At 39.9% G+C, this 25,199-nt stretch overlaps 2 protein-coding genes across 3 annotated transcripts in view; both read right to left on the bottom strand.

The window, feature by feature from the left end:
• smpdl3a (sphingomyelin phosphodiesterase acid like 3A) overlaps nt 1-19,061 on the bottom strand; it is a 40,928-nt gene extending 21,867 nt beyond the window's left edge. The window contains exons 1-4 of one of the 2 annotated variants that reach the window (XM_052025060.1): nt 18,899-19,061; nt 8,775-8,988; nt 6,707-6,851; nt 4,811-4,907 (exon numbers count right to left, since the gene is read on the bottom strand). In XM_052025060.1, the coding sequence (XP_051881020.1) occupies nt 4,811-4,907; nt 6,707-6,851; nt 8,775-8,988; nt 18,899-19,022 (580 nt within the window). In that variant the 5' untranslated portion in view covers nt 19,023-19,061. The remainder of the gene's footprint in view (nt 1-4,810; nt 4,908-6,706; nt 6,852-8,774; nt 8,989-18,898) is intronic. The other variant, XM_052025059.1, reaches the window with a different exon arrangement.
• Nucleotides 19,062-20,277: 1,216 nt separating this feature from the next.
• fabp7b (fatty acid binding protein 7, brain, b) lies at nt 20,278-21,776 on the bottom strand. The gene is made up of 4 exons (XM_052024901.1): nt 21,602-21,776; nt 21,160-21,332; nt 20,749-20,850; nt 20,278-20,658 (listed from the first exon to the last, which is right to left on the bottom strand). The coding sequence occupies exons 1-4, from the start codon at nt 21,672-21,674 to the stop codon at nt 20,608-20,610; spliced, it is 399 nt and encodes a 132-aa protein (XP_051880861.1). The 5' UTR covers nt 21,675-21,776; the 3' UTR covers nt 20,278-20,607.
• Between the last annotated feature and the right edge of the window lie 3,423 nt (nt 21,777-25,199).

The following is a 25,199-nucleotide window of genomic DNA, read 5'->3' as shown; positions in this document are numbered from 1 at the left end:
ACTGTTAATGCTATTTTCTGATTAAATCAATTTGGAAGGAGTAATTATTGTGGATGAGAAAAAAAAACATTGGAATTATAAATGTAGATGAAATTAACAGAGTCATTTTCCCTTTCTTTCAAAGAAAGATTTAGACCTTAGCCCCAAGGCAGGAGGAGGTATATTTTTGAAGTTGGGAAACATTAAGAATGAATTCCTCAAACTTTCTTTTTAGCTTTGCTCATATAGGCGGCCTGAAAGTCAGAGTTCACAGCAGAGAAAGTTGTGGGGAGAGGAGAGTGGTGGTTAGGAAGTGGTAGCATCAGGTCACAGTAACAGAAACCTGGGGTCATAGGATGGTAGTTACTGGTTAGCATGCTCTTTCTACAGGAAGCAGTGAAAGGTGATGACTGTTTAACCTGAACATCTTAGCTGGGCGTTATTGATTAAACACACACATTGTTGCTCAATAAAATTGAGTCTACACCTTGCTCCCTTACAGGCTTGCAATCTGCTGCACACTCAAAACTGTAAGGTGTTCTCAAAAAGGAAGATGCACAATGTGTTCTTAAAGTGGACACAAAAACAGAATAACAAAACTACTAAGAACACTGATCAGGGAATTACTGGATGATTTGTTGGACTTGGAAGGAACACTTTTGCTCTTTCTGGTCTGCAAATAGGACTGTAAATGCACTTAACTCATGGATTTAGCAGTTTATTTTCTCTTTCAATGTTAGATTCTCCCACAACCCCTAACATACCAAGGTCTAATACTGGCTGTTAAAATGATAGCAGATCACATCCTATAAGGGGATTGAAGAACCCTTAAATGGACTTAAAAAGTGTCTCCAAATGTTATTAAAAAAGTTAACAGAAATAGCTAAAATGCCTATCTAATTAGCACAATTCAATATAATTTCATTAACTGTTGTGCTTATCTTGTACTGAAGGGAAATTAGTTGGTAAGTTTTAAGTTTTAATTCCACGTTGTAAAGAGCATGGGGGGGTGGGGGGTGGGAAGAGAGGGACTTATTAAATTTAACAAGGCTGGATATAGATTCCATCCCTAGGATGCCCACAAAGTCTATTATCATGGGATACTTTAAAGTGAATTCTAAGAAGCAGTAGTACACCAAGTGGTTTTGAGTTTATAAAACAAATATGGAATATAAATCAGAAGAGAACCAAGAATATTAAAACCCACAGGTATGGGACCCCTTTCACTATAGCTCAGCTAATTAACATTCAATATAACTTGAGTTTTGAATCAAACAATTGTATAGGAATGTGGAAATGGCTATCCTATTGATTAAACATCTGCTAATAGAACTAATGTGTTTCAGTACTGTTACACAAATAAGCCAAACACCTTCAGCCAATTCCTTAAGACATACTATTGGTGCAAATTAATTGATTTAGACAGATGCTCTGGACTGTTTGATTTCTATATACTACAACTTGAATCTATTTCATATGTACTTTATGTAAATCGCAAGGATACAAGATCAAATTATTTTTTTAATACAAGAAAATGAATATGGGCAAGTTTAAGATGCAAACTGTGAAATGTGGTTTAATTATTAATTTTTCTCTTTTCAATTTAAACATTATAAGCAACAACAATTTTACCTTGGAGTAAATCCAAAACAAAACAAAAAGCTGGATGCTCTCAGCAGCATCCATGGGATGAGAAACAGAGCTGACATTTCAGGTCAAGGATTCCTCATCAGAAATGCTGAAGAGAAAACATGTTTTGAGCTACAGAGAGAGGGAGAGGTGGAGAGAATGCCTATGATTGGGGTACAGAACACAGTTGTCAAGATAACAATTACTTTAAAAGCCATCAGTTAAGAGACACAAGGGAAAAAGAAACACAAGAGGAAAAAAAAGAAACAAATTGAAACTGAGACACAACTATATCTGCACAGAGAGAGAAAAAAGGTGGTTACCTGAAATTACCCTAACCTGAAATTAAGGCCTAGGACCTGCAACATACAGTATAAAATACAATCTTCTGGCATGCTTGGGACTTTGGTAGTGTCAGGTTTGCAGATTTTCCAGACTATTTGATATTATTTCTATTAATACCTCAACACATTTTTAATTCACTTTCTTTTAAATTCACCTGAAAACATGCACCACCAGGCTCAAGGACAGCTTCTATCCCACTGTTATAAAACTGTTAAATGAACCTCTTGTATGATAAAGATGAACTCCATCTCTCAATCTACCTTGTCGTGGCCTTTACACCTTATTTGTCTGCCTGCACTTTCTCTGTAACTGTAACACTATATTCCGCATTCTGTATTGCTTTTCCCTTTGTGCTACCTCGATGTACTTATGTTTGCAATTATCCGTCTGGATGGCACACAAAACAAAGTTTTTCACTGTATCTCAGTAAATGTGACAATAATAAACAAATTACCAATTTTAAAATGTTACAGAAAATGCCAATTGTCTAGTGAACCAGGTAATTTGAAAAGGAGTACAGGAACTAGGGCCCGGGTGAGTAGGTAGAGACGCAGCGAACATTACCTGGCAACCCAGATGCCAAATCATCAGGATTTCTGAATAGTCAGGTAGCGGATTATCGGAATTTTACTGAACCCAGTCCCTCAAGCTCATATTGGGAACCACTGAAGCAATGCAGACAGCTTAAGACAGAGTGAGAATGGGATGGAGAATTAAAGCAACAGGGAACTGGGGGCACAGGCTCACTCTTGCAGGTGTGTTCTGCAGTCTCCTGATCTACATTTGGTTTCTCCAATGTATGGTAGACCACACTGAGCACTGAATGCAACAAAATGAATTGGAATCCTTGTTCTGGCTGAGAAGCAAGTGGGTGAAAGTACAAATGCAGGAAATAGAGCAGAAGTGATTGAGACACCCATCATCTATGATAGTGGAGAAACCACAGTTAAGGACAAAGGAAATATCTTCAAGGCACTTAAATATAAACAAGAAACTCTGGAAAAGCAGGTCAGGGAACATATGTGGAAACAGTGTTAATGTTTCAGATCAAAGACCCTTCATCATAGCTGGAAAAGGGAAAAAGAAGTTAGTTTGAAGTTGCAGAGAAGGCAAGGGAGTGATGAATAGGACAAAGGGCACATCTCTGAGAGGGGGAGGACAGGATTGCCCAGGTGATCCCAACGTTTACAGAGCCATCCAGTCAGCAGGTTAATGAGGACAATTACAGAGAAAACTAAGGTCAGGTTAAAGCTGGAAACGCAGGTCAGAATTACTGCAGCAAAGGTAATGAAATTTGAGAGTTCGGAACTTGTTCTTACTTTGGACAACTTCTCCTTCATCTCCACACACTTTCTCCAAGTCAAAAGTATAGCTATGGGAACACGAAGGAACCCAAGCCGTGCGAGTCTCATCACTGGATATGTGGAACTGTCCTCATTTCAGTCCTATTCATGCCCTCTACCTCAACTTGTTTTCCTTTCTGCAAGGACTCCATTCCGTTCTTCCAGTTTCTCTATCTCCACTGAATCTGCTCTGATGACAAAACTTACAATACCAGTGCCTTTAGGATATTTTCTTGTCTCCTTTAACTATGGCTGCCCCTCCACCATAGTTGACAGGGCATTTCTTCTGTGACTGCATTGCCTGTGTTTTCTGTACTCCTGCTATCCTCCCAGCTAGAACAAAAATAGAGTTCCACTTAAATCCCACACCACCAGGTTCAGGCACAGCTACTGGTTATAGTTTTCAGGAAATATACAACCAGTTTCTTGAACCTACCTGCACAACCCTAACCCTACCTCTTGCATTATCATGGCCTTGTCTTCGATTGTGTCTTTTTTTTTAAAACACTGTCTTGTTTCTGCTGTTTTTTCTCTCTCTGGTATAATTTTATGTATAATTTATGTATAATTTATATTCTGTGTTTTCTGTACCTATGTGCCTGTGATGCTGCTGCAAGTTTTTCATTGCACTGTACTTGTGCACATAACAAAAAACTTGACTTGAATTGACTTATCCTCTTCTTCTACCCCACCAGCCTCTATATTCAACAGATAGTCCTCCATAATATGCACCACAACATGCACTTTCCACTTCCCTCTCCTCCAAAGGTGCCCTTCCCACTGCAACTCCCTGGTTCACTCTTCCATTTCTACCAACCACTCTGTTTCTCACATCACTTTCCCTGCAACCGAAGATGCTGCTACATCTGCCTCTTTTATTTCTTCCCTTTCCACTGTCTAGGGACTCAAATAGACCATCAAAGTGAAGCAGTACTTCACCTGCACTTATTATAATTTAGTGCATGCATTTGGTGCTCACAACATGCTCTCCTCAACACTGGAGGAACCAAACACCAGTTGAATGACTGCTTTGCAGAACAACTCCGTTCAGTCCACAAGAGTAACCCCAAGTTTCCCATCACTTTAATTCGCCATCCCATTTCCACACTGACCAGATGTCTATATTGCTTCATCACTGTCCAACATAAGCTTGAGGTAAAGCACCTCATCATCTGTCTGGGGATGTTGCAACCCTTGGGACCTAATATTGACGATAATATTTTCAGGTAACCAAACTTTTTTCTTTCTGTACGAGTGTGGCTGTACCCATTTCAATTTCTTTCTACTTTCTTCTTCTCTCCAAATGCAAGCTTTTAAAGCAATTCTTTTGACAATATTGGTCTGCACTCTTATTACAGACATCCCTTCTGTTGTCCCCGCTCTGTAAATTAAAACACACTTATCTTCTCACTTTTTCATTTCTGATGAGGGGTCCTTGACTGAAACAATGACTTTGTTTCACCCTCCATTAATGCTGGTTGACCAACATTCTCTACTTTTGTGAGCTGTTTTACCTTTTTGCAGAGTACTACATGCTTCAGGTGTTAACCACTGTTTCCACATGTCAGCTGCAGCACTGTAAACTTCACTCACATTAACAGGAAGCTGGTCCTAACAACAAAAAGAGATAATTGTTTAAAAATAACAGATAAACTTAAAGTCCATTTTCGAAGTAAATTCTTGTTTTATTTTCTCTTCTGTTGTTTAGCTCTTCTACTCAAACTGCCGTCCTTTGCTAGTTTATATTTCCATCAAGAAGTTACTCTTCTTCAAAGATGACTAAGTACTCAGAAGACATTGTAGCTCAATTCAATTCTATTATCAACAAATGTTCACACACCTATGCTTTTTGGCAGGACCCACTGATTAGGAATGACCTACTACAAAGCTGATATCCTCAGCCTACTGTTCCTTAGGAAAACCTGCAGATATTACTGTAAAATCAAACCAATAAATGCATGCAGAATTTTTTTTGCAGTTGCTTTGTTCTCATTCAAGCCAACAATGGTGAATGGAATATTTCCATTTCAAACACCCAGCCTCAGCATTAAGCACAACCAGCTCAGATACAATAAAGTGAAGAGGGAGCTAAGCTCTACTTTAACCAACATTCCATACCACCATTAGCCAATAAAGTGCCTGCTTGGATAATCAGCCTTGGAGGTCAGCACGCCTGATCTGCAAAACATGTGATTTTTTTTCAGTGATTAGCTTAAACCACCAGAAATAAAATGCCCTAACTTCTTTGACTAACTTCCTGATCTACACTGATGTCAGACAAGGCTTTGCATATTCGCCTTGCAATATTAACCGTATTTCAATTGTAGTTGAAACTATTGTTATACAAAATTCTCATTAACTTTTTTTTAAAAAAGTCATATGCAGAAACAGGCCCTTCAGCCCAGCGAGACTACATCAACTATCATGCACCCATTTACACTAATCCTTATTTTAAAAAATTCTCTCCACTTCCCATCAACTCTCCCCAGATTCTACCATTTACCAACACACTAAAGGGCAATTTACTGTTTCCAATTAACCTATCAACAGGCACATCTTTGGAATATGGGAGGAAACTAGAACACCCTGAGGAAACACTCAAGGCCTCAGTGAGAATATGCAAACACAGCGGTAGTGCAGCGCTTAGCATAACGCTATTACAGCACCAGCAACCCAGGTTCAGTTCCGGCCACTGTCTGTAAGGAGTTTGTACATTCTCCCCGTGTCTGCATGGGTTTCCTCTCACATTCCAAAGGCATACGGGTTAGGAAGTCATGGGCATGCTATATTGGCGCTGGAAGCACGGCGACACTTGGGGGCTGCCCTCAGAACACTCTATGCAAAAGATGTATTTCACTGTGTGTTTTGATGAACATGTGACTAATAAAGATATCTTATCTTAAACTAAATTAGACAGTACCAGAGGTCAGGATTGAACCTGCGTTTCTGGAGCTGTGAGGCACTGTGCCACCTGTTATCAGTTATTTTATCAGTGCTCCTAAAACCAAATAACTTCCCAAAAATTGGGCAATAAAATAACCATTCTTTAAAGTTGTCAATTACAAATGCAAAATCACTTGTATTTTGCTGACTTATAATAAAACAAAAAAATAAATTGAAGAAAGTCTTCTTCCCTCCTCCTCCCTCCCACCCCCACCCCCCCCCCCCCCCCCCCCCCCCCAATTTCTAATGGTATTGTTCTGACAGATTCTGGATAATGAAGAATGTTAAATTTGAACCATCTGCTTAAATTTCCTTGAATCACTGATTTGTTTTGAAAAGTGCAAATAATAGGGCTTGTGAAATCCCTTAAGCACATAAATCCACAAAATAATGCACATGCTTATGCAAACTACTACATGAAATAAACACCACGTTTCTTTCACTCTAAACATAAATTACGCTACTACCTGTGGCCAATAGTCATGGTTTCCCAACGCAGGAAAAACCTGTAGATCTTTGAAGTAGTCCAGAATAGTCTGTGTCATGTTATGGAGGATGTCAAGCACAATCTTTGTAGAGAGTTTTGCAGCTGGTACATGGGGAGGACTATCCCTGAATTAAAAGAAAACCAAATGATCGTAAACAGACATGGGAAACACTGAGCCCAATTGCTTTGCTAATCTCTCTCTATGGAAACAATTAAGATTTAATGCTCTTTCCATTAGCCAGGTACAGGAACTTTGTAGAAAAACAGAAGGTGATCATTTAGTCCATTGGTTCTATTACAGCTCTTTTGAAAATAATCCAGCTGGCCTTATTCCTTACTCGTTCTCCAGATATAAAATCTTTTCTACTGCTCAAGATGCATGGAATAGCAAAAGAGAAGTAGATGTTCAGCTTCAGCAATCATGTGCTCAGATTTGGTACTTATGGGTGAGCTGTGTTAGGGGTCATTTGGGTAGAAAAAGGAGAGAAATAAGAACATCGGAGACTATGATTCAAGGTGATGCTTGGATGGGATAAGAATGTTCCCATTTATTCAAAGTTCTTAGTCTTAGTCCCAGTCTCTCAAAATGCTATCCAAATGTTTTTTTTAAATCTGACAGTAGAATAAGTATTTAAATGTCCTGGTCTGATAAATATTTAAACCAAAACCTTGTAAAAGAACCAGTCACAGAGATGGAGAAGCTAGGCCAAAGGTTGCCATCTTTACCAAAATATAGGGGGCATCATTGCTCTAATGATAACTTTTCAATCGTTCCTGTTGCTGGAGAATTGGAAGTCTAATAATGCTTACCACTGTTTAAAAAAGATGGATAAACCAAGTTATTGCAGGTCAGTTAGCTTAACTTTGGTTGCGACTTTAATGTAGAAGGTATAACGAAGTTTGCAGAGGATGTAAGAATTGACCATACGATTGATGAGGACATGGAAAGTTTTAGAGTACAGAGATGGTCTGATCAGGTGGGCAGAAACATGGCAAATGGCACTTTATGCAGAGAAGCGAGAGATAATACATTTGGGAAGGTGGAATAAAGCAAAGAGATATACAATAAATGGGTGGATGAATATCAACTGATGGACACAAATAAAGCAACCTTGAAGTGTATGTCCACAAATGCTTAAAGGTAGCACGACAGGTAAATAACGTGGTTCCAAAAAAAAAGACAAGGGCTGCTTTCATTTATTAGTCAAGGCACAGAATACAAGATAATGGGAGGTTATGCTAGAATTGTGTGGAGTACTCATTAGGACAAACTCTTGACCTCTTCCACAGGGCAGTAAGCAGATTTCAACAGCACCTGCAGGTTTCCTTTCAAGTCACACACCATCCTGACTTTGGCTAAGCTGGGACCTGTCCACATCCAAACGCAAGGTCACTAATAAACCCACACCCAGCAGCAAGGAATCAAATAGCACACACCCTTTATCAGGTGGCCACTCCAGGAACCGTGTACAAGCATTGCATACTAACTAATGGTCTCCATGGTCTTCCCGTGACAGATCCTTCTCCAGTAACTGGTCTGTCTGGGAAGATTTGGAAAACAAAATGACTAGAATCAGAACAGACAGTGCACAATGGTACAAGAGCCTCTTACCATACAAATTTTACGGTCACCAATGTTACTGAGGCTGCCAGTGGGTCCCACTCCACAAGGACAAGAGTGATCACAGCATCAGGCCTGGATTTTGGGAATCAATATAACTTGATGGTGGTTTCTGTCACTCTTGAGAACACACTGAATGTACACGGGAACCAAGTAGTGACAACATAACAGCAAAACATTTCCAAGCCAGAATGCGTATGATGCATGACTTGGAAGAGCTTCTCGTGATGGCATACCCATAAACCTGCTGAACTTGTCCTCCTGGAAGCAAAGGTCACAGATTTCTTTGAGAAATGTTCTTCAAGAAACCTTGGTGAGTTGCAGCTGTTCATTACACCGATAATACGTACTACAGTCACAGTACTGGCAGAAGGAAAGAATTTTCAGAGTGCCAATCACATGAAGTTTTATATAACATAAAACTTACCCAGTCCATATTACAAAGGAGGGTTGAACTTTAGCATCTTTCATGAATTTAAAAGCAGATTGGATAAGATTATATGGTGAATCACACAAATAGTCTCCATAAGGTCCTGCATGCTTTGCTGGGTAACCCTTTGATGAAAAGCAAACTTTGGTAGGATCAGCTGTCAAGTGATAGGTAGGATCCAAATGCAAGTCAGTCACATGCCAGAATTCTCCTAATAGAAAATAAAAGGCAAAAAAACGCTTGTTACAGAAAGATCTGTGCTGCATAAAGTCCAATCAAACTTGGATAAGTCAAGCTATAAAAATATTTCAAGTGCAAGTTTCCTGACAGTTGCTTACTAACATTTGAATCACTGCTAGACCTTTTTGAAATGCCACTGTCAATATCTTGGTAAACATTGCACCCGAGAATCAGGGTTTTTAAATATTGATTCTGTTGCAGTTCATTCTTATCCTCCATAAATTTGCTCCTCTTGAAATTACGTCCTGTGTTTTTCCCCCCGTTCTTCTGCATTGTTCAGAATTAGCTCTAAATATCTAATAGCTGCACCTGCAGATTAAAAGTAAATTATGATTAAATCCCTTAAAATACAACCAAAAGAGAAATAACAGATGATTCAATAAGGTTGCCAAAACCATCTGAGCTCTGATTTATATCCAACTGTATGAGATTACCTGGAACAGAAGTTGGCCATTTGTCTCCTTTAGCCTGCTCTGCTATTAAACAAGATCATGGTTCATGTTGTACCTCAGATACTATTTTCCTGACCTGTCCACATATTTCTTGATTCTTGCAATATCCCCAAAGCTATTGATTTTTGTTTTGAATGCAATGACCGAGCATCCACGGTCTACCAGAGTATGGAATCCCAAATATTCACCACTAGTGCAGTGGAGAATTTTTTCTTCATTTCAATCCTAAATAGCCTACACTATAATTCCAAGCAAACTCATCACCAAACTCCAAGACCTGGGACTCAACACATCCCTTTGCATCTGGATCCTTGACTTCCTGACCAACAGACTGTAATTAGTAAGGATAGGCACAATTATTCTCAACGATGCCTCACAAGGCTGTATCCTCAGGCCCCTACTCTACTCCCTATGCACTTATGACTGTGTGGCCAGATTCTGCTCTAACTCCATCTACAAGTTTGCAGTGATACCACCGTAGTTGGTAGTATCTCAAATAACAATGAGTCAAGAGTACAGGAAGGAGGTAGAGCCTAGTGACATGGTGTCATGACAATAACCTTTCCCTCAATGTCAGCAAATCAAAAGAGCTGCTCATTGATTTCAGGAAGGGAGGTGGTGTACATGCTCCTGACTACATCAACCGTGCTGAGTTTGAGAGCTTCAAGTTCCTAGGTCTGAACATCACCTATAGCCTGTCTTGGTCCAACCACATAGATGCCACAGCCAAGAAAGCTCACCAACACCTCTACTTCCTCAGGAGACTAAAGAAATTTGGTATGTCCCCTTTGACCCTCATCAATTTTTATCAACGCATCATAGAAGGCATCCTATCTGGATGCATCATGGCTTGGTATGGCAACTGCTCTGCCCATGATCACAAGAAACTGCAGAGAGCTGTGGACACAGCTCAGCACATCATGGAAACCCCTCCGTGGACTCTGTTTATACTCCTCGCTGCCTTGGTACAGCAGCCAGCATAATTAAAACCCTACCCCTAACATTCTCTCTTCTCCCCTCTCCCATCAAGCAGAAGATACAAAAGCCTGAAAGCATGAACACCGGGCTCAAGGACAGCTTCTATCCCACTGTTATAAGACTATTGAACAGTTCCCTAGTACGCTAAGGTGGACTCTTGACCTCACAATCTACCTTGTTATAACCTTGCGCCTTATTGTCTACCTGCACTTTCTCTGTAGCTGTGACACTTTATTCTGCATTCTGTAAAGTCTTACCTTGTACTACCTCAACGCACTGTGTAATGAAGTGATCTGTACAAATGGTGTACAAAACAAGTTTTTCACTATACCCTGGTACAAGTGACAATAATAAACCAATTCCAATTCCTTATTTTGAGGCAATTAAGCTCAAAAGTAACAGTTAATATTTATGTTCAACATTGATTAAGGTGCTCAGTTACTTGACAAATGTGCACAAAAGGCACTTATTCATATAAAAAGACAAATGAGAAGATTAAAATACCCATGCTTAATGTTTGCTATACAATGGGCTTCCAGGGTTATTCATTTGCACAATCACAGAAATCAACATCAGGAAAAGTGCAAAGTTCAGAACTTCATGCAAAGTACAAAAGATAAGACCTAACTAGTCATCCTTCTTGAGTGAAAGGAGAGGAGTTGGAGTAAGTTTCTCTCAAATCTAGCTGGCTCCAAAATAACCATTATATAGAATTACAGAAAAGGTAGATGGAGATTATTTTTAAAAAAAAAGAGCGATCCAAAACTGATCATCTTCCTGCAATTGGTTTGTAGCCCTGCAGGTTGCCTCTCCAAGTACAGGCCCAAGTTCTTTTTAAATGTAATGGGGGTTGCGACCTCTAATATCATTTCAGGCAGCAAGTTCAAGACCCTTACCATCCTCAGTGAAAGAGAAAAATATTTTCACTGGCTCATTCACCTATCAATTATCAACCGATGCAGAAGATTAAGCTGCATGGGTTTCACAGTGACTTGGTAGTTTGGATTCAGAATTGGCATGCCACAGAAGACAGAGTAGTGGTGGAAGGGTGTTATTCTGGCTGGAGGTCTGTGACCAGTGGTGTTCCACAGGGAATCAGTGCTAGGGCCTCTGTTGTTTGTGATGTATATGAATGACTTGGATGAAAATGTAAATGGGTTGGTTAGTACGTTTGCAGATGACACAAAGATTGGTAGAGTTGTGAATAGGGTAGAAGGCTATCAAAGGATACAGCAGAACATAGATCAGTCACAGGTACGGGCAGTGAAGTGGCAGATGGAGGTTAATCTGAGCGTTAATCTGAGCAACAAGGGTTAATGTTAATGTATACAGTTAATGGCAGGACTCTTAACAACACTGATGTATAGAGGGATCTTGAGGTCTAAGTCCATAGCTCACTGAAAGTGGCCACACAAGTAGATTGGGTGGCAAAGAAAGCATAGAGCAGGCTTGCCTTCATTGGTCAGGCAACTGAGTATAAGAGTCAGGAAGTCATGTTGCAGCTATATAAAATTTTGGTTAGGTAGCACTTGGAGTACTGTGTCCAATTCTGGTCACCCCATTATAGGAAGGACGTGGAGGATTTGGAAAGGGTGCAGAAGAGGTTTACCAGGATGCTGCCTAGATTAGAGCACATGAGGTACAAGGAGAGCATGGACAAACTTGGGTTGTTTTCTCTGGAGCGCTGGAGACTGAGGGGAGACCAGATATAAGTTTATAAGATTCTGAGAGGTATAGATAGGGTAGGCAGTCAGAATTCTGTGTCCCAGGGTAGAAATGTCAAGTACAAGAGGACATTCATTTGGCTGGGGGGGGGGGGGGGGGGGGGAGGGGGGCAGGCACGGAGGGGAAGAGATTAAAGGAGATGTGTGGAGCAAGTTCTTTTTTTCTTACACACAGAGTGTGGTAGGTCCTGGAACAGGCTGCCAGGGGTAGTGGTAGAAGGATATATGAGGCTTTTAGATGGACACATAACTATGCAGGGAATGGAAGGATATGGATCATGTTCAGGCAGAAGAGATTTAGTTTAATTTGGCATCATGTTTGGCACAGACATCGTGGTCCGAAGGGCCTGTTCCTCTGCTGTACTGTTCTATGTTCTAAAGGAGCCTCCAACCACCTATCTCTAATTTCCAATGGCATTATTATCACCGAATACCCACCATCACTAAACATTGACCCGAAACTCAAACTAGAGCAGCATAAATATTGTGGCTACAAGAGCAGGTCAGAGACTGCAATAACCAACTCCCCTCCAGGATCCCTGACATCTATTTACCATCAGTAAGGTACACATCAGGAATGCAATGAAACATTCTTCACCTGCCTGGATGAGTGTAGCTCCAAACTTCATGCAGCTCAACACTTCCAAGGGTGGGAAGTTCAAGGGAGATATCAGAGGGAGGTTTTTTACCCAGAGAGTGGTTGGGGCATGGAATGCACTGCCTGGGGCGGTGGTGGAGGCGGGTACACTGGTCAAATTCAAGAGATTGCTAGATAAGCATATGGAGGAATTTAAAATAGAAGGATATGTGGGGGGAAGGGGGTTAGATAGTCTTAGGCGAGGTTTAAAGGTCAGCACAACATTGTGGGCCGAAGGGCCTGTATTGTGCTGTACTGTTCTATGATTCTATGATTCAACACCACTAAGCAACATAAATACTCCGTTCCTCCACAACTAGCTCACTATTTGTCACTATGCAGTGCAAGTCATCTAAAAAACAAATGGTTTCTTTGATAGCCACTCCCAAACCCATGACCCCTACCATTATGGACATTGGGTGCATTGAAATACCACTGCCTTCAAGTGCTCCTCCAAGTCACATACTATCCAGCTTCGAAATAAATCACCGCTGGACACAATCCTGGAACCCCGACCCAACAGCATTGCAGGAGAATCTTTACCATGAGGACTACAGCTGTTCAAAGTGGCAGATCAACATTATCACCTTCTCAAAGACAATTAGTGATTGGCCATAAGTACTGGGCTTGTCAATGCTGCTCACTTCTGTGAAATATAAACGAATAAAACAATGCTAGGAGCCTTCACCATGGGGACATTCAAAAGGCCCCAAAACACAAAAAAAGAACTGGTGCAATTTGTAACAAATGCAATAATTAATGCTTCTCTGTTTTTCTGTAACGTTTATACTGTCCCATCATTACTCAGAATAAAAATAGTTCAAAAGTAATTATCACTGCAGTACCACAATATAAATCATGGCTAGATTTCTTGGTTTTGTCAATTTTTAAAATATACTACTTAAGCTTACAAATAATGGCATGGTTAACTTCGATCATTGTGGAAAACTAGGGTTCATGTCAAAGGTGTACATCATGCAGTCATTCAGCAGTTTATTACTCTGATTTTGTGATAGCAACTATGCTAATGTGTTATCTATTTCAAATAACAAAACAATCAAGGCAGCTCTATCCATTCATTTTGTTGTCTATTTCCCAATTACTATCTTTAATATTTCTGTAAAAGCTCATTTGTATTTTTACAGGACACTGACACTTAATATAAAATTCATTTGTAAATTATGTTACATCCCCATTCATTTACGAGGCACGGTAGTGTAGCAGTTAGCGTAACGTTTTACAGCGCCAGCAACCTGGGTTCAATTCCGGCCACTGTCTGTATGGAGTTTGTGTCTGCTTGTGTCACAAATAGTGTCTGTTTGTGTCACCGTGTCTGCGTGGGTTTCCTCCAGGTGCTCCAGTTTTCTCCCACATTCCAAAGACATACGGGTGAAGAAGTTGTGGGCATGCTATGTTGGCACCGGAAATGTGGCGACACTTGGAGGCTGCCCCCAGAACTCTGCACAAAAGATGCATTTCACTGTGTGTTTTGATGTACATGTGACTAATAAAGATATCTTATCTTATTTTATAATTCTTCCTAAAAGCCCAAACTGTGAATGTGCCCTCCATCTTCCAGATCAGTGCACATCGTTATATTTGTTGTATCATGAAAGTACAAATTAGGAACAGAAGACCACCACCTGGCCCTGAGAGCCAGCTCTGCCATTCAATAAAATAACGACCGTTCTGATTGCAAACCTCAACTCTGCATTCCTGCCTACCCTCTGTGACCTTTCACTTCCTTATTTATCAGGAATCTCTCCACCTCTGCCTTAAAAGCATTAAAATTCTCTAGTGCCACAGCCCTTTGGGGACAAGAGTTCCAAAGGCTCACGACCCTCAGAGCGAAAAAGAAAAACACACTTTATCTTCGTCCTACACATTACACCCTGAATCTAGATTCATCCACAAAAAGTATTTTCTACACATCCACCCTGCAAACACCCATCAGGATCTTATTTGCTTCCATTAACTTCTCTCTCGCTCTTCTAAACAATAGTGGATACAATCAGAATTTCTTCAGTTTTTCCTCATAATACAACCTGCCCATTCGACACATCAGTCTTGTAAACCTCTGAACGATTTCCAGTATGTTTATATTGTTCCTTGAATAAGACCACCACTGTATACAACACTCCAGGTATGGTCCCACTAATGCCCTATATAAATGAAGCACAATTTACTATTTTTTGTATTCAACTCCGCTCACAATAAACTACAACATTCTGTTAGCTTTCCTAGTTAATTTCTGTGCCTGTTTACGAGCATTCTGCAAATCATGCATCAGGGCACCAAGATTCCTCTGCATCACAAGACTCTACAATGTCTCACCATTTAGATAAGTTTTTTTTAAATTTTCCTGTGAAAGTGGACAATTTTGCATAAGGTTTCCCTCTTACCTACCCAAGCGATCACACTGTTCCCCAAGTGTGATAATTCCATTATGTGACCTAGAGCATTGCAACACTGCAGGGGAATTTCATAGGGAACTGATATACTTCAGTTATACAGTGTGAAACTGCAAGGTCTTCAAAAAAGCTGTTTTTGTACAGTTCATAGCTGTGAGAAGCATACATAATTAAACAAACTAGACAAGTCTGCAGTCTTAACGAGCGGAAACTGCATATATACCCTCTCATATAAATAGCAAAATCATATTAGCCATACAATTGCCAATCTTTTTCACACCACTACCGTCCAATTGCTACAGTTACTAGCTTTTCCAAACTGAGAATTAATTGTTTTATTTTTATGCTGTCTTTAACCACTCCCAGGTCTTGTGCATAAGTAAATATCTAAGCAGCAACTGAGGTAGTTTAATTGCGGATTCTTTTTGTGCTTTCAATAGCAGTTGGCAACTTTTAAGACCTCAATCCATCCAAGACCATTGTTATTTTATCAAGTTACAAATAAAACCACATTTCTGCTCATCTGCTCAAAATAAAGTCTTTAGTCTGATAGTCAACTTCATACTTTACCCCTCCTATTAAAAAAGTTTCCATTTATTCTGTTAATGCTAAAGAGATCAATATTCTGCAGGATCAAAGTAGTTCACTGTGCAAACAGATGCTTGCAGCTTACGTTTCTATGCAGGCTTTTAGCTAGAGAAATACACTCATTATCATAGAAAACTTACTTTACTGGAGGCCACTCTGTCCATCACGTCGATGCCAGCTTAATCCCACCTTCAAGCTGTAGGTTCATACCACTGCAGGTCTCAACTCTTAAAGTGCACAACCCAGTAATGTGTTACTGTGATGATGGTAGATACAGAAATCTCTCACTTAAGCATCAAGTTCCAGACCCTCACCACTCACTGGATGAAAATATCTTTCCTCATCTCTCGTCTGATCCTTCTTCTTATTACCTTAAACCTATCGCCCTGGTTTTTGACCCCTCCACTAAAGGAGGGTAAGTCCTTTCCATTTTATCTAGATCTTGTGATTTTATACTACCCAATTAAGTTTCCCCTCAGCTCCTGGTGTTTCAGAGAAAACAATTCTGGTCTATCCAACTGTTCTTCGCTGCTACAATTTTCCAGCCCTGGCAACATCTTCACATCTCCCTTGCACCTTCTCTCATGCAATCACACCCTTCCTGTAATGCAGTGACCAGAACTGGACACAGTCCACAAACTAGGGTTTGACTGGTGTTGCATTCACTTCGAGGAAAATTTCCCTCCTCTTACGTTCTGTCCTCTATTAATAATGGATAGGATCCCATGTTTCTTAAACCACCTTACTATCCTTCCTTGCTGCTTGAAAGAATCACTCCAAGGTCTCTTTGCACTGTCCCTCAATATTCTGCCATTTTTACAAAAATTCCCTTGCCTTGTTGCAACTCCCCAAATGAATTACTTCACACTTCTCAGGATTAAGTTTCATTTGTCGCTTTCTGCCCAACTCACTAGTCCACCTATATCTTCCCAAATCCTTCCTTCTGTCAACAAAACACAACCAATTTTTATATCATCTGCTCAGAATGTTCAATATCAGTTCGTATCATCTGCTCAAAGTCACATCTGTGCTGATGAGAAATCAACCATCTATATGAATCTCATTTTTCCTGCCAAATAGCTATGTTGCCTTTGAAACATACAACAGTTCCTGCTTTAACCATGGCTTTTCAAAGCATTCTATGCTTCTATTCACTGTGTAAAATTTCTCGTGACTTCCCTATGTTGAGGTCACGTTCAGAATCCACAACCATATTCAGAATAGTCTTTCCATGTTCACTCTAGCAAAATCATTCATAATTTAAAAACACAAGAAAGTCATCTCTAATGTTTGCTGCACAAGAATTAGTCTGAGTATTTCATCATAACTACAGCTTCTCAAGCTTGGTTTCACCCTGGCGATACTATGTACACTCCTTTCATGGTTCACAATCAATATGCTGCACAGTTTTAGACATCTTAAAGTAAGTGTGGCAGTATCATTATAGGAGGAGTTTGACGGCATGTAAAATCTGCATTAGTAGGATGGGAAATACACATGGGAATGTGACTATAAAGGAATGCATTATTAAAAAATACAAATTTTCCAAGGGAACACTGCCCAATATTGAACTAAATTTTATGTCTTCAACATCTGGATTTACCATGTCAAATTTTCATCTGCTTTTATCTTTTTTGTTGCCATTTAGTCACTAGTTTAAAGTGGGAGAATAGCTTATTCTCCTAACACCCAGTACATAGCAATTAGCTCATTGGCACCATACTTGATAGTCTGTCATTGTGTATTTATTTCATACACAATCTGAAAGGCTGTGCTGTTGGGCAAATACACAACATATTCAAATCTTGCTGGATCAACAGGTTTCTCTTCTTTGTTAAGATGTTATATTTGCAGTGTACCCTATTTCATAAAGGTAATTAAGAACTGCAGTATTGGGGTGTGGGGGGGGGGGTAGCCCTGTGAAACATAATAATTCAAAGTAGAGCATTTTCTACATGAAATTTTTCCTATTCCCCCCGTCAATGTGTATTAAAAGATGCAGACCAAGATGAAAGTGAGATAATACCTCCACTTTATAAATCATTGGTGCAACTGACTTAGAACTGTGTCCATATACGATTCAGATATCCTGAAACATAGAAATATTGGATACAGCATCCATTGAAAGGGGATAGATGAGAGCAGTCAGAAGGATTACGCATATATAGGGCTGGATTACAAACATTAATACAAACTGAATTAATTGTCACTGAACAAGATCGAGAGAGAACTTCCTGGTTTTAAGGTTCTAAAAAGGGTCGAGATGGAGAAGCCAAAGCATTAGAATCTGGCAACATGGCCTGCACATAAAAGTTATTCTAGAAACATATCGACAAAACATTCTGCCTCATGATAATAATGACCTATTTTAAGTATATACAAATTAGATCACTTTATTTAGTAAAGTAACATTTTGGGCCAATAACAAGTTCAAATGACTAGATGATTTTAGGCCCTTTCCCAAAACAAGTGCATTTTTCCTCTGCACTGCATCCGAGTCTGCTCCAACTAATTAATGGCGACTAATTCGGATGGAATCTGTTGCAAACAATTTGATGAACAACTCAATTATTGTTGTATCGCGTAAACATAAAGAAAACTTGAGGGACCTTGGCAGTTTGTTCGTCCATCAATTCCAGTTTTAAATCGTCAGCCACTATAAGCAATCCTGAAGTCGCGTATTCACTCGTTGTTATCACCCTGATATAGATGTATTTTCCCTTTAATGTATTTCCGGATTAGCCATGTAAAGGTTTTTCCACGTTAAGAAACGAGCGCTTTCCTCCCAATGTATTCATTCACTAATAACACAAACTACAATGTATCATTTTACCCAAACTATAATGTATATTACCCGAACACAAGCTTAAGGCACCAATATTCCTAAACTAACATTGCAAAGTAGTCAGCAATTCTTTACCAAAACTAAGGTAACTTTTCATTATTTAGATTGGTTTACTCTTACTGGAGCAACGTTTTGGGGTAGAGGCAGCAAATTGCGCAACTTTAAACGCCTAACAAGCAAGTAAACACTTCTGCCACGCCTTCAGATCTCGATCACTCGGACAAGACCAACCTGCACTCCACTTACCTGCAACCCTGACCCTTGTTCTGTCCTGATCTGGTGCGGCGGCAGCAAGCACCGCTGAGTTTGCGGTGAGCAGCCACAATCCGCAAACAGTCCACAACCACCCAACTCCCCCTCCACTTTCCATCGCTACCCTACCGCGCAGCCGCAACGCACGCCAGCACGTGACCAGCGCAGATCCAGACCACGTTCGAATGCGGTCAACCAGGCAGTGCGAGACTCCTTCAGTGAAAACACAAGCAATGCAATGCAATGACCCAAGCTTGCTCAATACTGAGGAAACAGCGTTGGTATTATAAACCTCAAAAAAGGAAGCGAACTACGTCAGTTTCAGCCTTGCAGCTAAATTCATTTTAAACTAACACACCAAGATTCTATTTTGCGTTCTGAAATCAATGAGATCATTTGCTGTTGCTTGTAATGTTGAATTTAGCCCATGAAAATCCGCTAATTCATAAATGTAAAGGACTATTCTATTTCTGTAATTTGAATTTGAACTTGTACAGGTAGGATTTGTTCCCAATTCAATTGAAGTAAACTGGAACTGGCGAAATTGTAAGCACGGACGCTCTGGTTATTTTTTTCAGTTTCAACTCTTTTAAAAAGATGTTTTCGTTTTGTGCTGTCAAAAAACACACTTTACAATGAAAATGAAAGTTTAAAATGGTGATTAAATACACTAAAATAGAGCAAGTTACATATCCACTAATTAAAATTGAAAAAAAATCAACTCCCTTATAGGCTGCCAAGAAAACAACTAAGAGCTGTCCAGATACGATGTTTCTTTCCATCGTGAACTGGCTCAACAAAAAAGCTGCCCGCTAGTCAGATAAAGAAACTACGCAAGTAAATGTGAAGTGTTTATTCGTACACCTAGACACTTTGAAAACCGGAGGTGTACATCATCCACAATGTGCATTTCAGTATCGTCCGAATAACTTGTCCTTTGAAACCTATTTTCATAAATTAGCATGCCTGTTCACCTTATTTTTTGATTATCAGAGCGGAATTTCTTAATTAAGTACTGAAGCGTTAATACAACGGTTCTGCCAAAGATTTATCCAATAATAACCTCTCGTGACCCAATGGGGCCATACATTGAGCGTGAGCGTTACTGGGGTTGCAAGGACAAACTACACCCTGTTTAATCTGGTACAATTGTCATATACAATATATGCCACTTGATTGGCCTTAGGAAGGCTAGAAGCAGAGTGTTGCGAACTTTTATAATCTTCTAATGTATTTAAACACTTTAGAGTTTATCATACTTTTAGAAATGAACTAACTTCTTTGTAGTTTGAACCCATGCGCAGCAGTTGAACATTGGCGATAATTTACACAAAAATGTTTACTGGTAGCATAAGAAACACCACAACTGTCAGTTCCAGAGCAACACGTTTATTGACCGCTTCAACTTCTTCAGTCTGACTAAAACACAGGCCTTCCGCGACTAAGTTCCGTTTTATAAAAAATAAAAACGTGGATAAGTGATGTACAGGTATTAAAAAAAGCTATTCTGTTAATTTTTACAACGTATAAGCAGTATTTCGTATCCTGTTACAAAAGAGGTTCGTAGATTGGCTCCTCGCTGGAAATCCATAGAAGTCACAGTACAGTCGGAGGAAGAACAGTTCCAGATTTCAAATACTGCCATGAGCCCAATAAACTGGACCCGATTGCTCTGACAAGGGTACAGGCCTTCCCTTGGAACGTTATGCCCTCTCATAGGTACGAACCGCAACGACATCGTCAAATGTTAGAGTCTGTTTAAACATAAGCATAATTCAATCAAGACAAGCCACTCACAATTAAGGAGTACAATAGAAATGAAATATAGTTGCAGGTTAACGTACCATAATCATTTTACCATCCTTGATTTCCCTGACAAAACTAGTTTCCTTTCCATCCCATTTCTGGACATGGACAAGCTTATCACCTTCCAATGTTATCGTTGTCTGTTGACAAGAAAAATACGAATTATCGATCTGCGAACTTACCTAGTTACAATAAACAAGAAGGTGGACATCAATTGCGGTTGTTAACATAGTTATAAATATTTAACTGCAGGTTGTAGCGTAAAGATAATGTAGCACTTTGTTAAAGCAACATTTGAAACAAATTTCTGCTCACTTCCGCACCTGCTCCTAACCTGGAGATCGAGCGGAAAAGAAATCTTATTACTTGGTTCAATTATCTACAGGATCTCAACATAATCCTGAAGCAGACGCAGGCGAACAAGTGGCTAAGCCATCTCCTGCACTTACTTTGCAGTTTCGGTCATCCGGCGTGGTTTCGTCGAACTCTTCTCCTAGTTTGAAACTGATTTCGGTGTTTTTAAAGGTGCTCAGGGTCTTCAACGCCACCGTATCCTCCTCTTTGCTGATGATAATCGTCGGTTTGGTAACATTCCCGACTTGTCTAGTAGCGAAACTCACACCTGCCAAAATACAAACATTGCATGAATTTCCACTCTGTTCAAAGCGAGAGAAAGTAGCAAAGACCAACTATATACTGCCTCGCCTTGAATGAACAATTGGAAGGACTTATTTACACTGAAGAATATCAAGCATGCCTATAACTTAGTTTCTTCATGAAATATTGATCACCTGCGTTGTTTAAATATATCGTTTATTTTAAGCACACACTTCCGTCTGGACTGCCAAGTTTAAGGTTCAGTTATTTGCCGATTTGCAACGCGTTGCTTACCCAAAGCTTTCATGTATGCATCGAAATTCTCGCTTTCAACGAGCTTCCAGGTTCCAACGAAAGCATCGACCATGGTGACGGTGCCGAAGATTGGAGAAGTTGAAAGGAGAAACTTCACGTTGAGAACTAACCTTAAAAGTTGGAACTGACGGTCCCGTTAACTGCAAAACCAGTGGTCCGGCTCGGCGCGATACCCCCTAAATACAGACCCTCGGCGAGGAGGAGTCACGGGCGGAGCATGCTAAACAGCGGATGAGATAAATTGCACCCCGTCAACTGTGAGTGAACAACCAGAAAGTTTTAGAAGGTACTCAAGAAAATAAAGTGAGAACAAAAAGAGAAAAAAAACATTTAAAAAGAACTAAACACCAGAAGTGTAAATAAAAGGAAGAATGAAAGTTTTCGTTAGGTCTATGAATTATAGCGTTTGCTCACATTAATAAATCCCACTCCTACGCTTCGACAGATGTCTTCTGACTAGGAAATAAAACAAACTTTTCTGCTCTATCAAGAAAAATCTTTACTCACGAGCACCCTATTCAAATTAACGTGAGTAAATCTCAAAGACTAGGTATCTTTCCTACTTGTACTAAAATGCACACGAATAGAGATTTTTCTGGGTCGCACCGAAAAGTTTATGCTTATTTCAAATGTCATTTAAATTCAAGTTGTATCGTTGCAAATAGGCGTCCTGCATCGTAATTGTTGACCAAGGGTTTTGTTTTCTAAAGGAATATTTTAGATGGCATTTAATTCAATCAAATAATTATGTGCAGCGTTTTATATTTGCAAGGATAGAATCCGTGCGATTGTCTCCAAGGTGATTTAAAAAACAATGTAACGAATTATTTATAGCAAATTGCGATGAATCGGGTTTAGGAAAGAAATGAGTAAATCCGTGCCCAGTAGATTTGTAATGGCGAAAGCGACACCTGTTGTTCAGGATAGATAACATCACTCTCGAAGGAAACGGTCGTGCGAAATGCTAGCGTTTATCGTTCAAATGTTTGCTTCCTATTCAAATGCGCCGATACTAAAGCTACTACACAGAAATCAAAATTGAGTAGCATGTTTTTTTAAACTAATAAGAGCATGGAGTAAAATATTCTTCCTGTCAAGCATTCCTCTGGATTTTGCTTAGGTTAGATTTCGAATTGGTCTGTCCCATTTTCCTTGCCTACGCCCGTGGCAGCGCAGATTCAGTTTTGATTTTGCGAGTTGGAATCAAGGTTGGAATCAATTATTTTCCTATCAGTGCAAACTGGGAAAGAGTGGACACTTCACCAATCATCACTGGATCTATCGCACCGTATTTCTAACATTAGTTTATTTATTATTACATGGACAAGCTTCCAATATAGCAAGTGCCGAGAAGTGGAAGCTGGCCCACTAAAAGATAGTGAGTCGGGTGCAAAAGGTTTAAAAACCTCCAGCGGTTTCAACATCAGGAACAATCTGCATAATCATTTTGGACACTATCAGGATTTGAAGAAAGGACACGAAGGATGGACATCCAGCACTGATATTCACCAGAGATGGAAATTTAAAAAAAACTGCAGATGCTAAAGATCTGAAGTAAAAATATAAAATGCTGGAAACGGCAGTTCCTAGAAGCATAGTGAAAAAGAGTTAATGTTTCTGGTCGAAGACCTTTTGTTGTAATTGGGAAATTGAGAAAACAGGTTAGTTTTAAGTTGTAAAGGGGGGATGGATAGGACAAAGGGAATGTTCCTGATAGGGTGAGGCCAGGGTTGCCATAGTAATGAGATACAAATGAGGTCATCCAGTTAATGGATTAATAAGGGCAGTTAGAGAGAGGATCCAACAAGTGAACATAAAAGTTATGGAATGAAAAAAAATTAGAGAGTGAAAACAAAAGCTAAGGTACATAATGTTGTCGTGTCTCTCCTTCAAGTAATGCCAAACTTTGGTGCTTCCAAGTTGGTTAACTGTTGGCTTCAGGACAGGACTCATTTGTTGGCCCAGAGTTTACTGGTGGTTAGCATCTCCCAGCAGTCCTTGTGTGAGACCCAACCCTGCTTTTCCCTTTGACTTAACATGCAGAGCTGTAGGACATGCCCAGTAGTTCAGGCTGTGTTAAAGGAGTAAGAAAGATGGAGCCAACGTCATGGGTGGACTGGTCAGTCCTGATACAGACAGAGAAAGTGTGTTACCTGAAGTTATAGATTTTCCTATTGTGTCTGGGAGGATGCAATGTACTTACATGAAAGTTGAGGTGCTGTTCCTCCAGCTAACATTGGGCTTCATTATAACAATGCAGGGTAGGTTAGAGTGGGACTGGGATGGAGAATTAAAGTGACAGGTAACCAGAAGCTCAAGGTTGCTCCTGTGGACTGAACATGTGCTCTGCAAAGCAATCACCCACTTTGCATTTGGTTTCTTCTATGTGGAGGAAACCATGTTATGAACACCCAATGCAGTACACCAGATAAGATATCTTTATTAGTCACTGGTACATTTGAAACACGCAGTGAAATGCATCTTTGTGTAGAGTGTTCTGGGGGCAACCCGCAAGTGTTGCCATGCTTCCGGTGTCAACATAACATGCCCACAACTTCCTAACCCATATGTCTTTGGAATGTGGGAGGAAACTGGAGCACCCGGAGGAGACCCACGCTGACATGGTGAGAACGTACAAACTCCTTACAGACAGTGGCAGGAATTGAACCCGGGTCGTTGGCACTGTAATAGCGTTACACTAACTGCTACACTACCGTGTCTGCTCATAGAAGAGGTACAAATGATTCATTGCTTCATCTAGAAGGACTATTTGGGTCCATGGATCATTCCTTTGTTTACGTTCTCTTTCTCTAACTGTTCCCTCAGTTCAGTGTCTTTATATTCCTTCTCTTCCTCTAACCACCCCTATTGGCCCATTGACAAGATGATCCCAGTTACAGGTTATTCCTACAGCCACCCTGATCTTATCTTACCATCCTCTCTGCAAATTAAAACCAACTTGTTTTCTCTCTTTTCCCATTCTGAGATGGAATCTTTGACCTGAAATGTTAACTGTTTATTGCAGATTTCTGGCATCTTCAGTTTTTTGATTAAAGTGGCAGCCAACCAGAAGCTCAGGGTTGCTCCTGGGGCAGGGATTTTCATGTACTGTTGGATTCACTCTCACTGCTCTTCCAGGAATGTCAACTGTTAGGGATTATTCTGGAGTTACAAAATGAAGAATAGCAGATACTAACAAAAATGAAAATCAATCTTCAGGAAATAAAACTGGTTCATAATTTAATTTCAACTGATACTTCAAGGCCATTGAAACCAATTCTGATTCTGTACCATTGTGACTACGCAGGGGAAGACAATAATTGAATGTTCATTTTAATTGGCACTCATTGAAACCTTCATGATGAGATCAGGGAAGCCATTAAGTGGTCATCTCCTGTATTAACACACTGTTAAATGCATATTAGAGATTAGGTGTCTTTATTAGTCACATGTACATCGAAACACACAGTGAAATGCATCTTTCGCATAGAATGTTCTGGGGGCAGCCCACAAGTGTCGCCATGCTTCCGGTGCCAACATAGCATGCCCACAACTTCCTAACCTGTACGTCTTTGAA

The sequence above is a fragment of the Pristis pectinata genome, chromosome 10 (genome assembly GCF_009764475.1).
Source record: "Pristis pectinata isolate sPriPec2 chromosome 10, sPriPec2.1.pri, whole genome shotgun sequence".
NCBI classification, from domain to species: domain Eukaryota; kingdom Metazoa; phylum Chordata; class Chondrichthyes; order Rhinopristiformes; family Pristidae; genus Pristis; species Pristis pectinata.
This window is presented reverse-complemented; position numbering and strand designations above follow the sequence as displayed.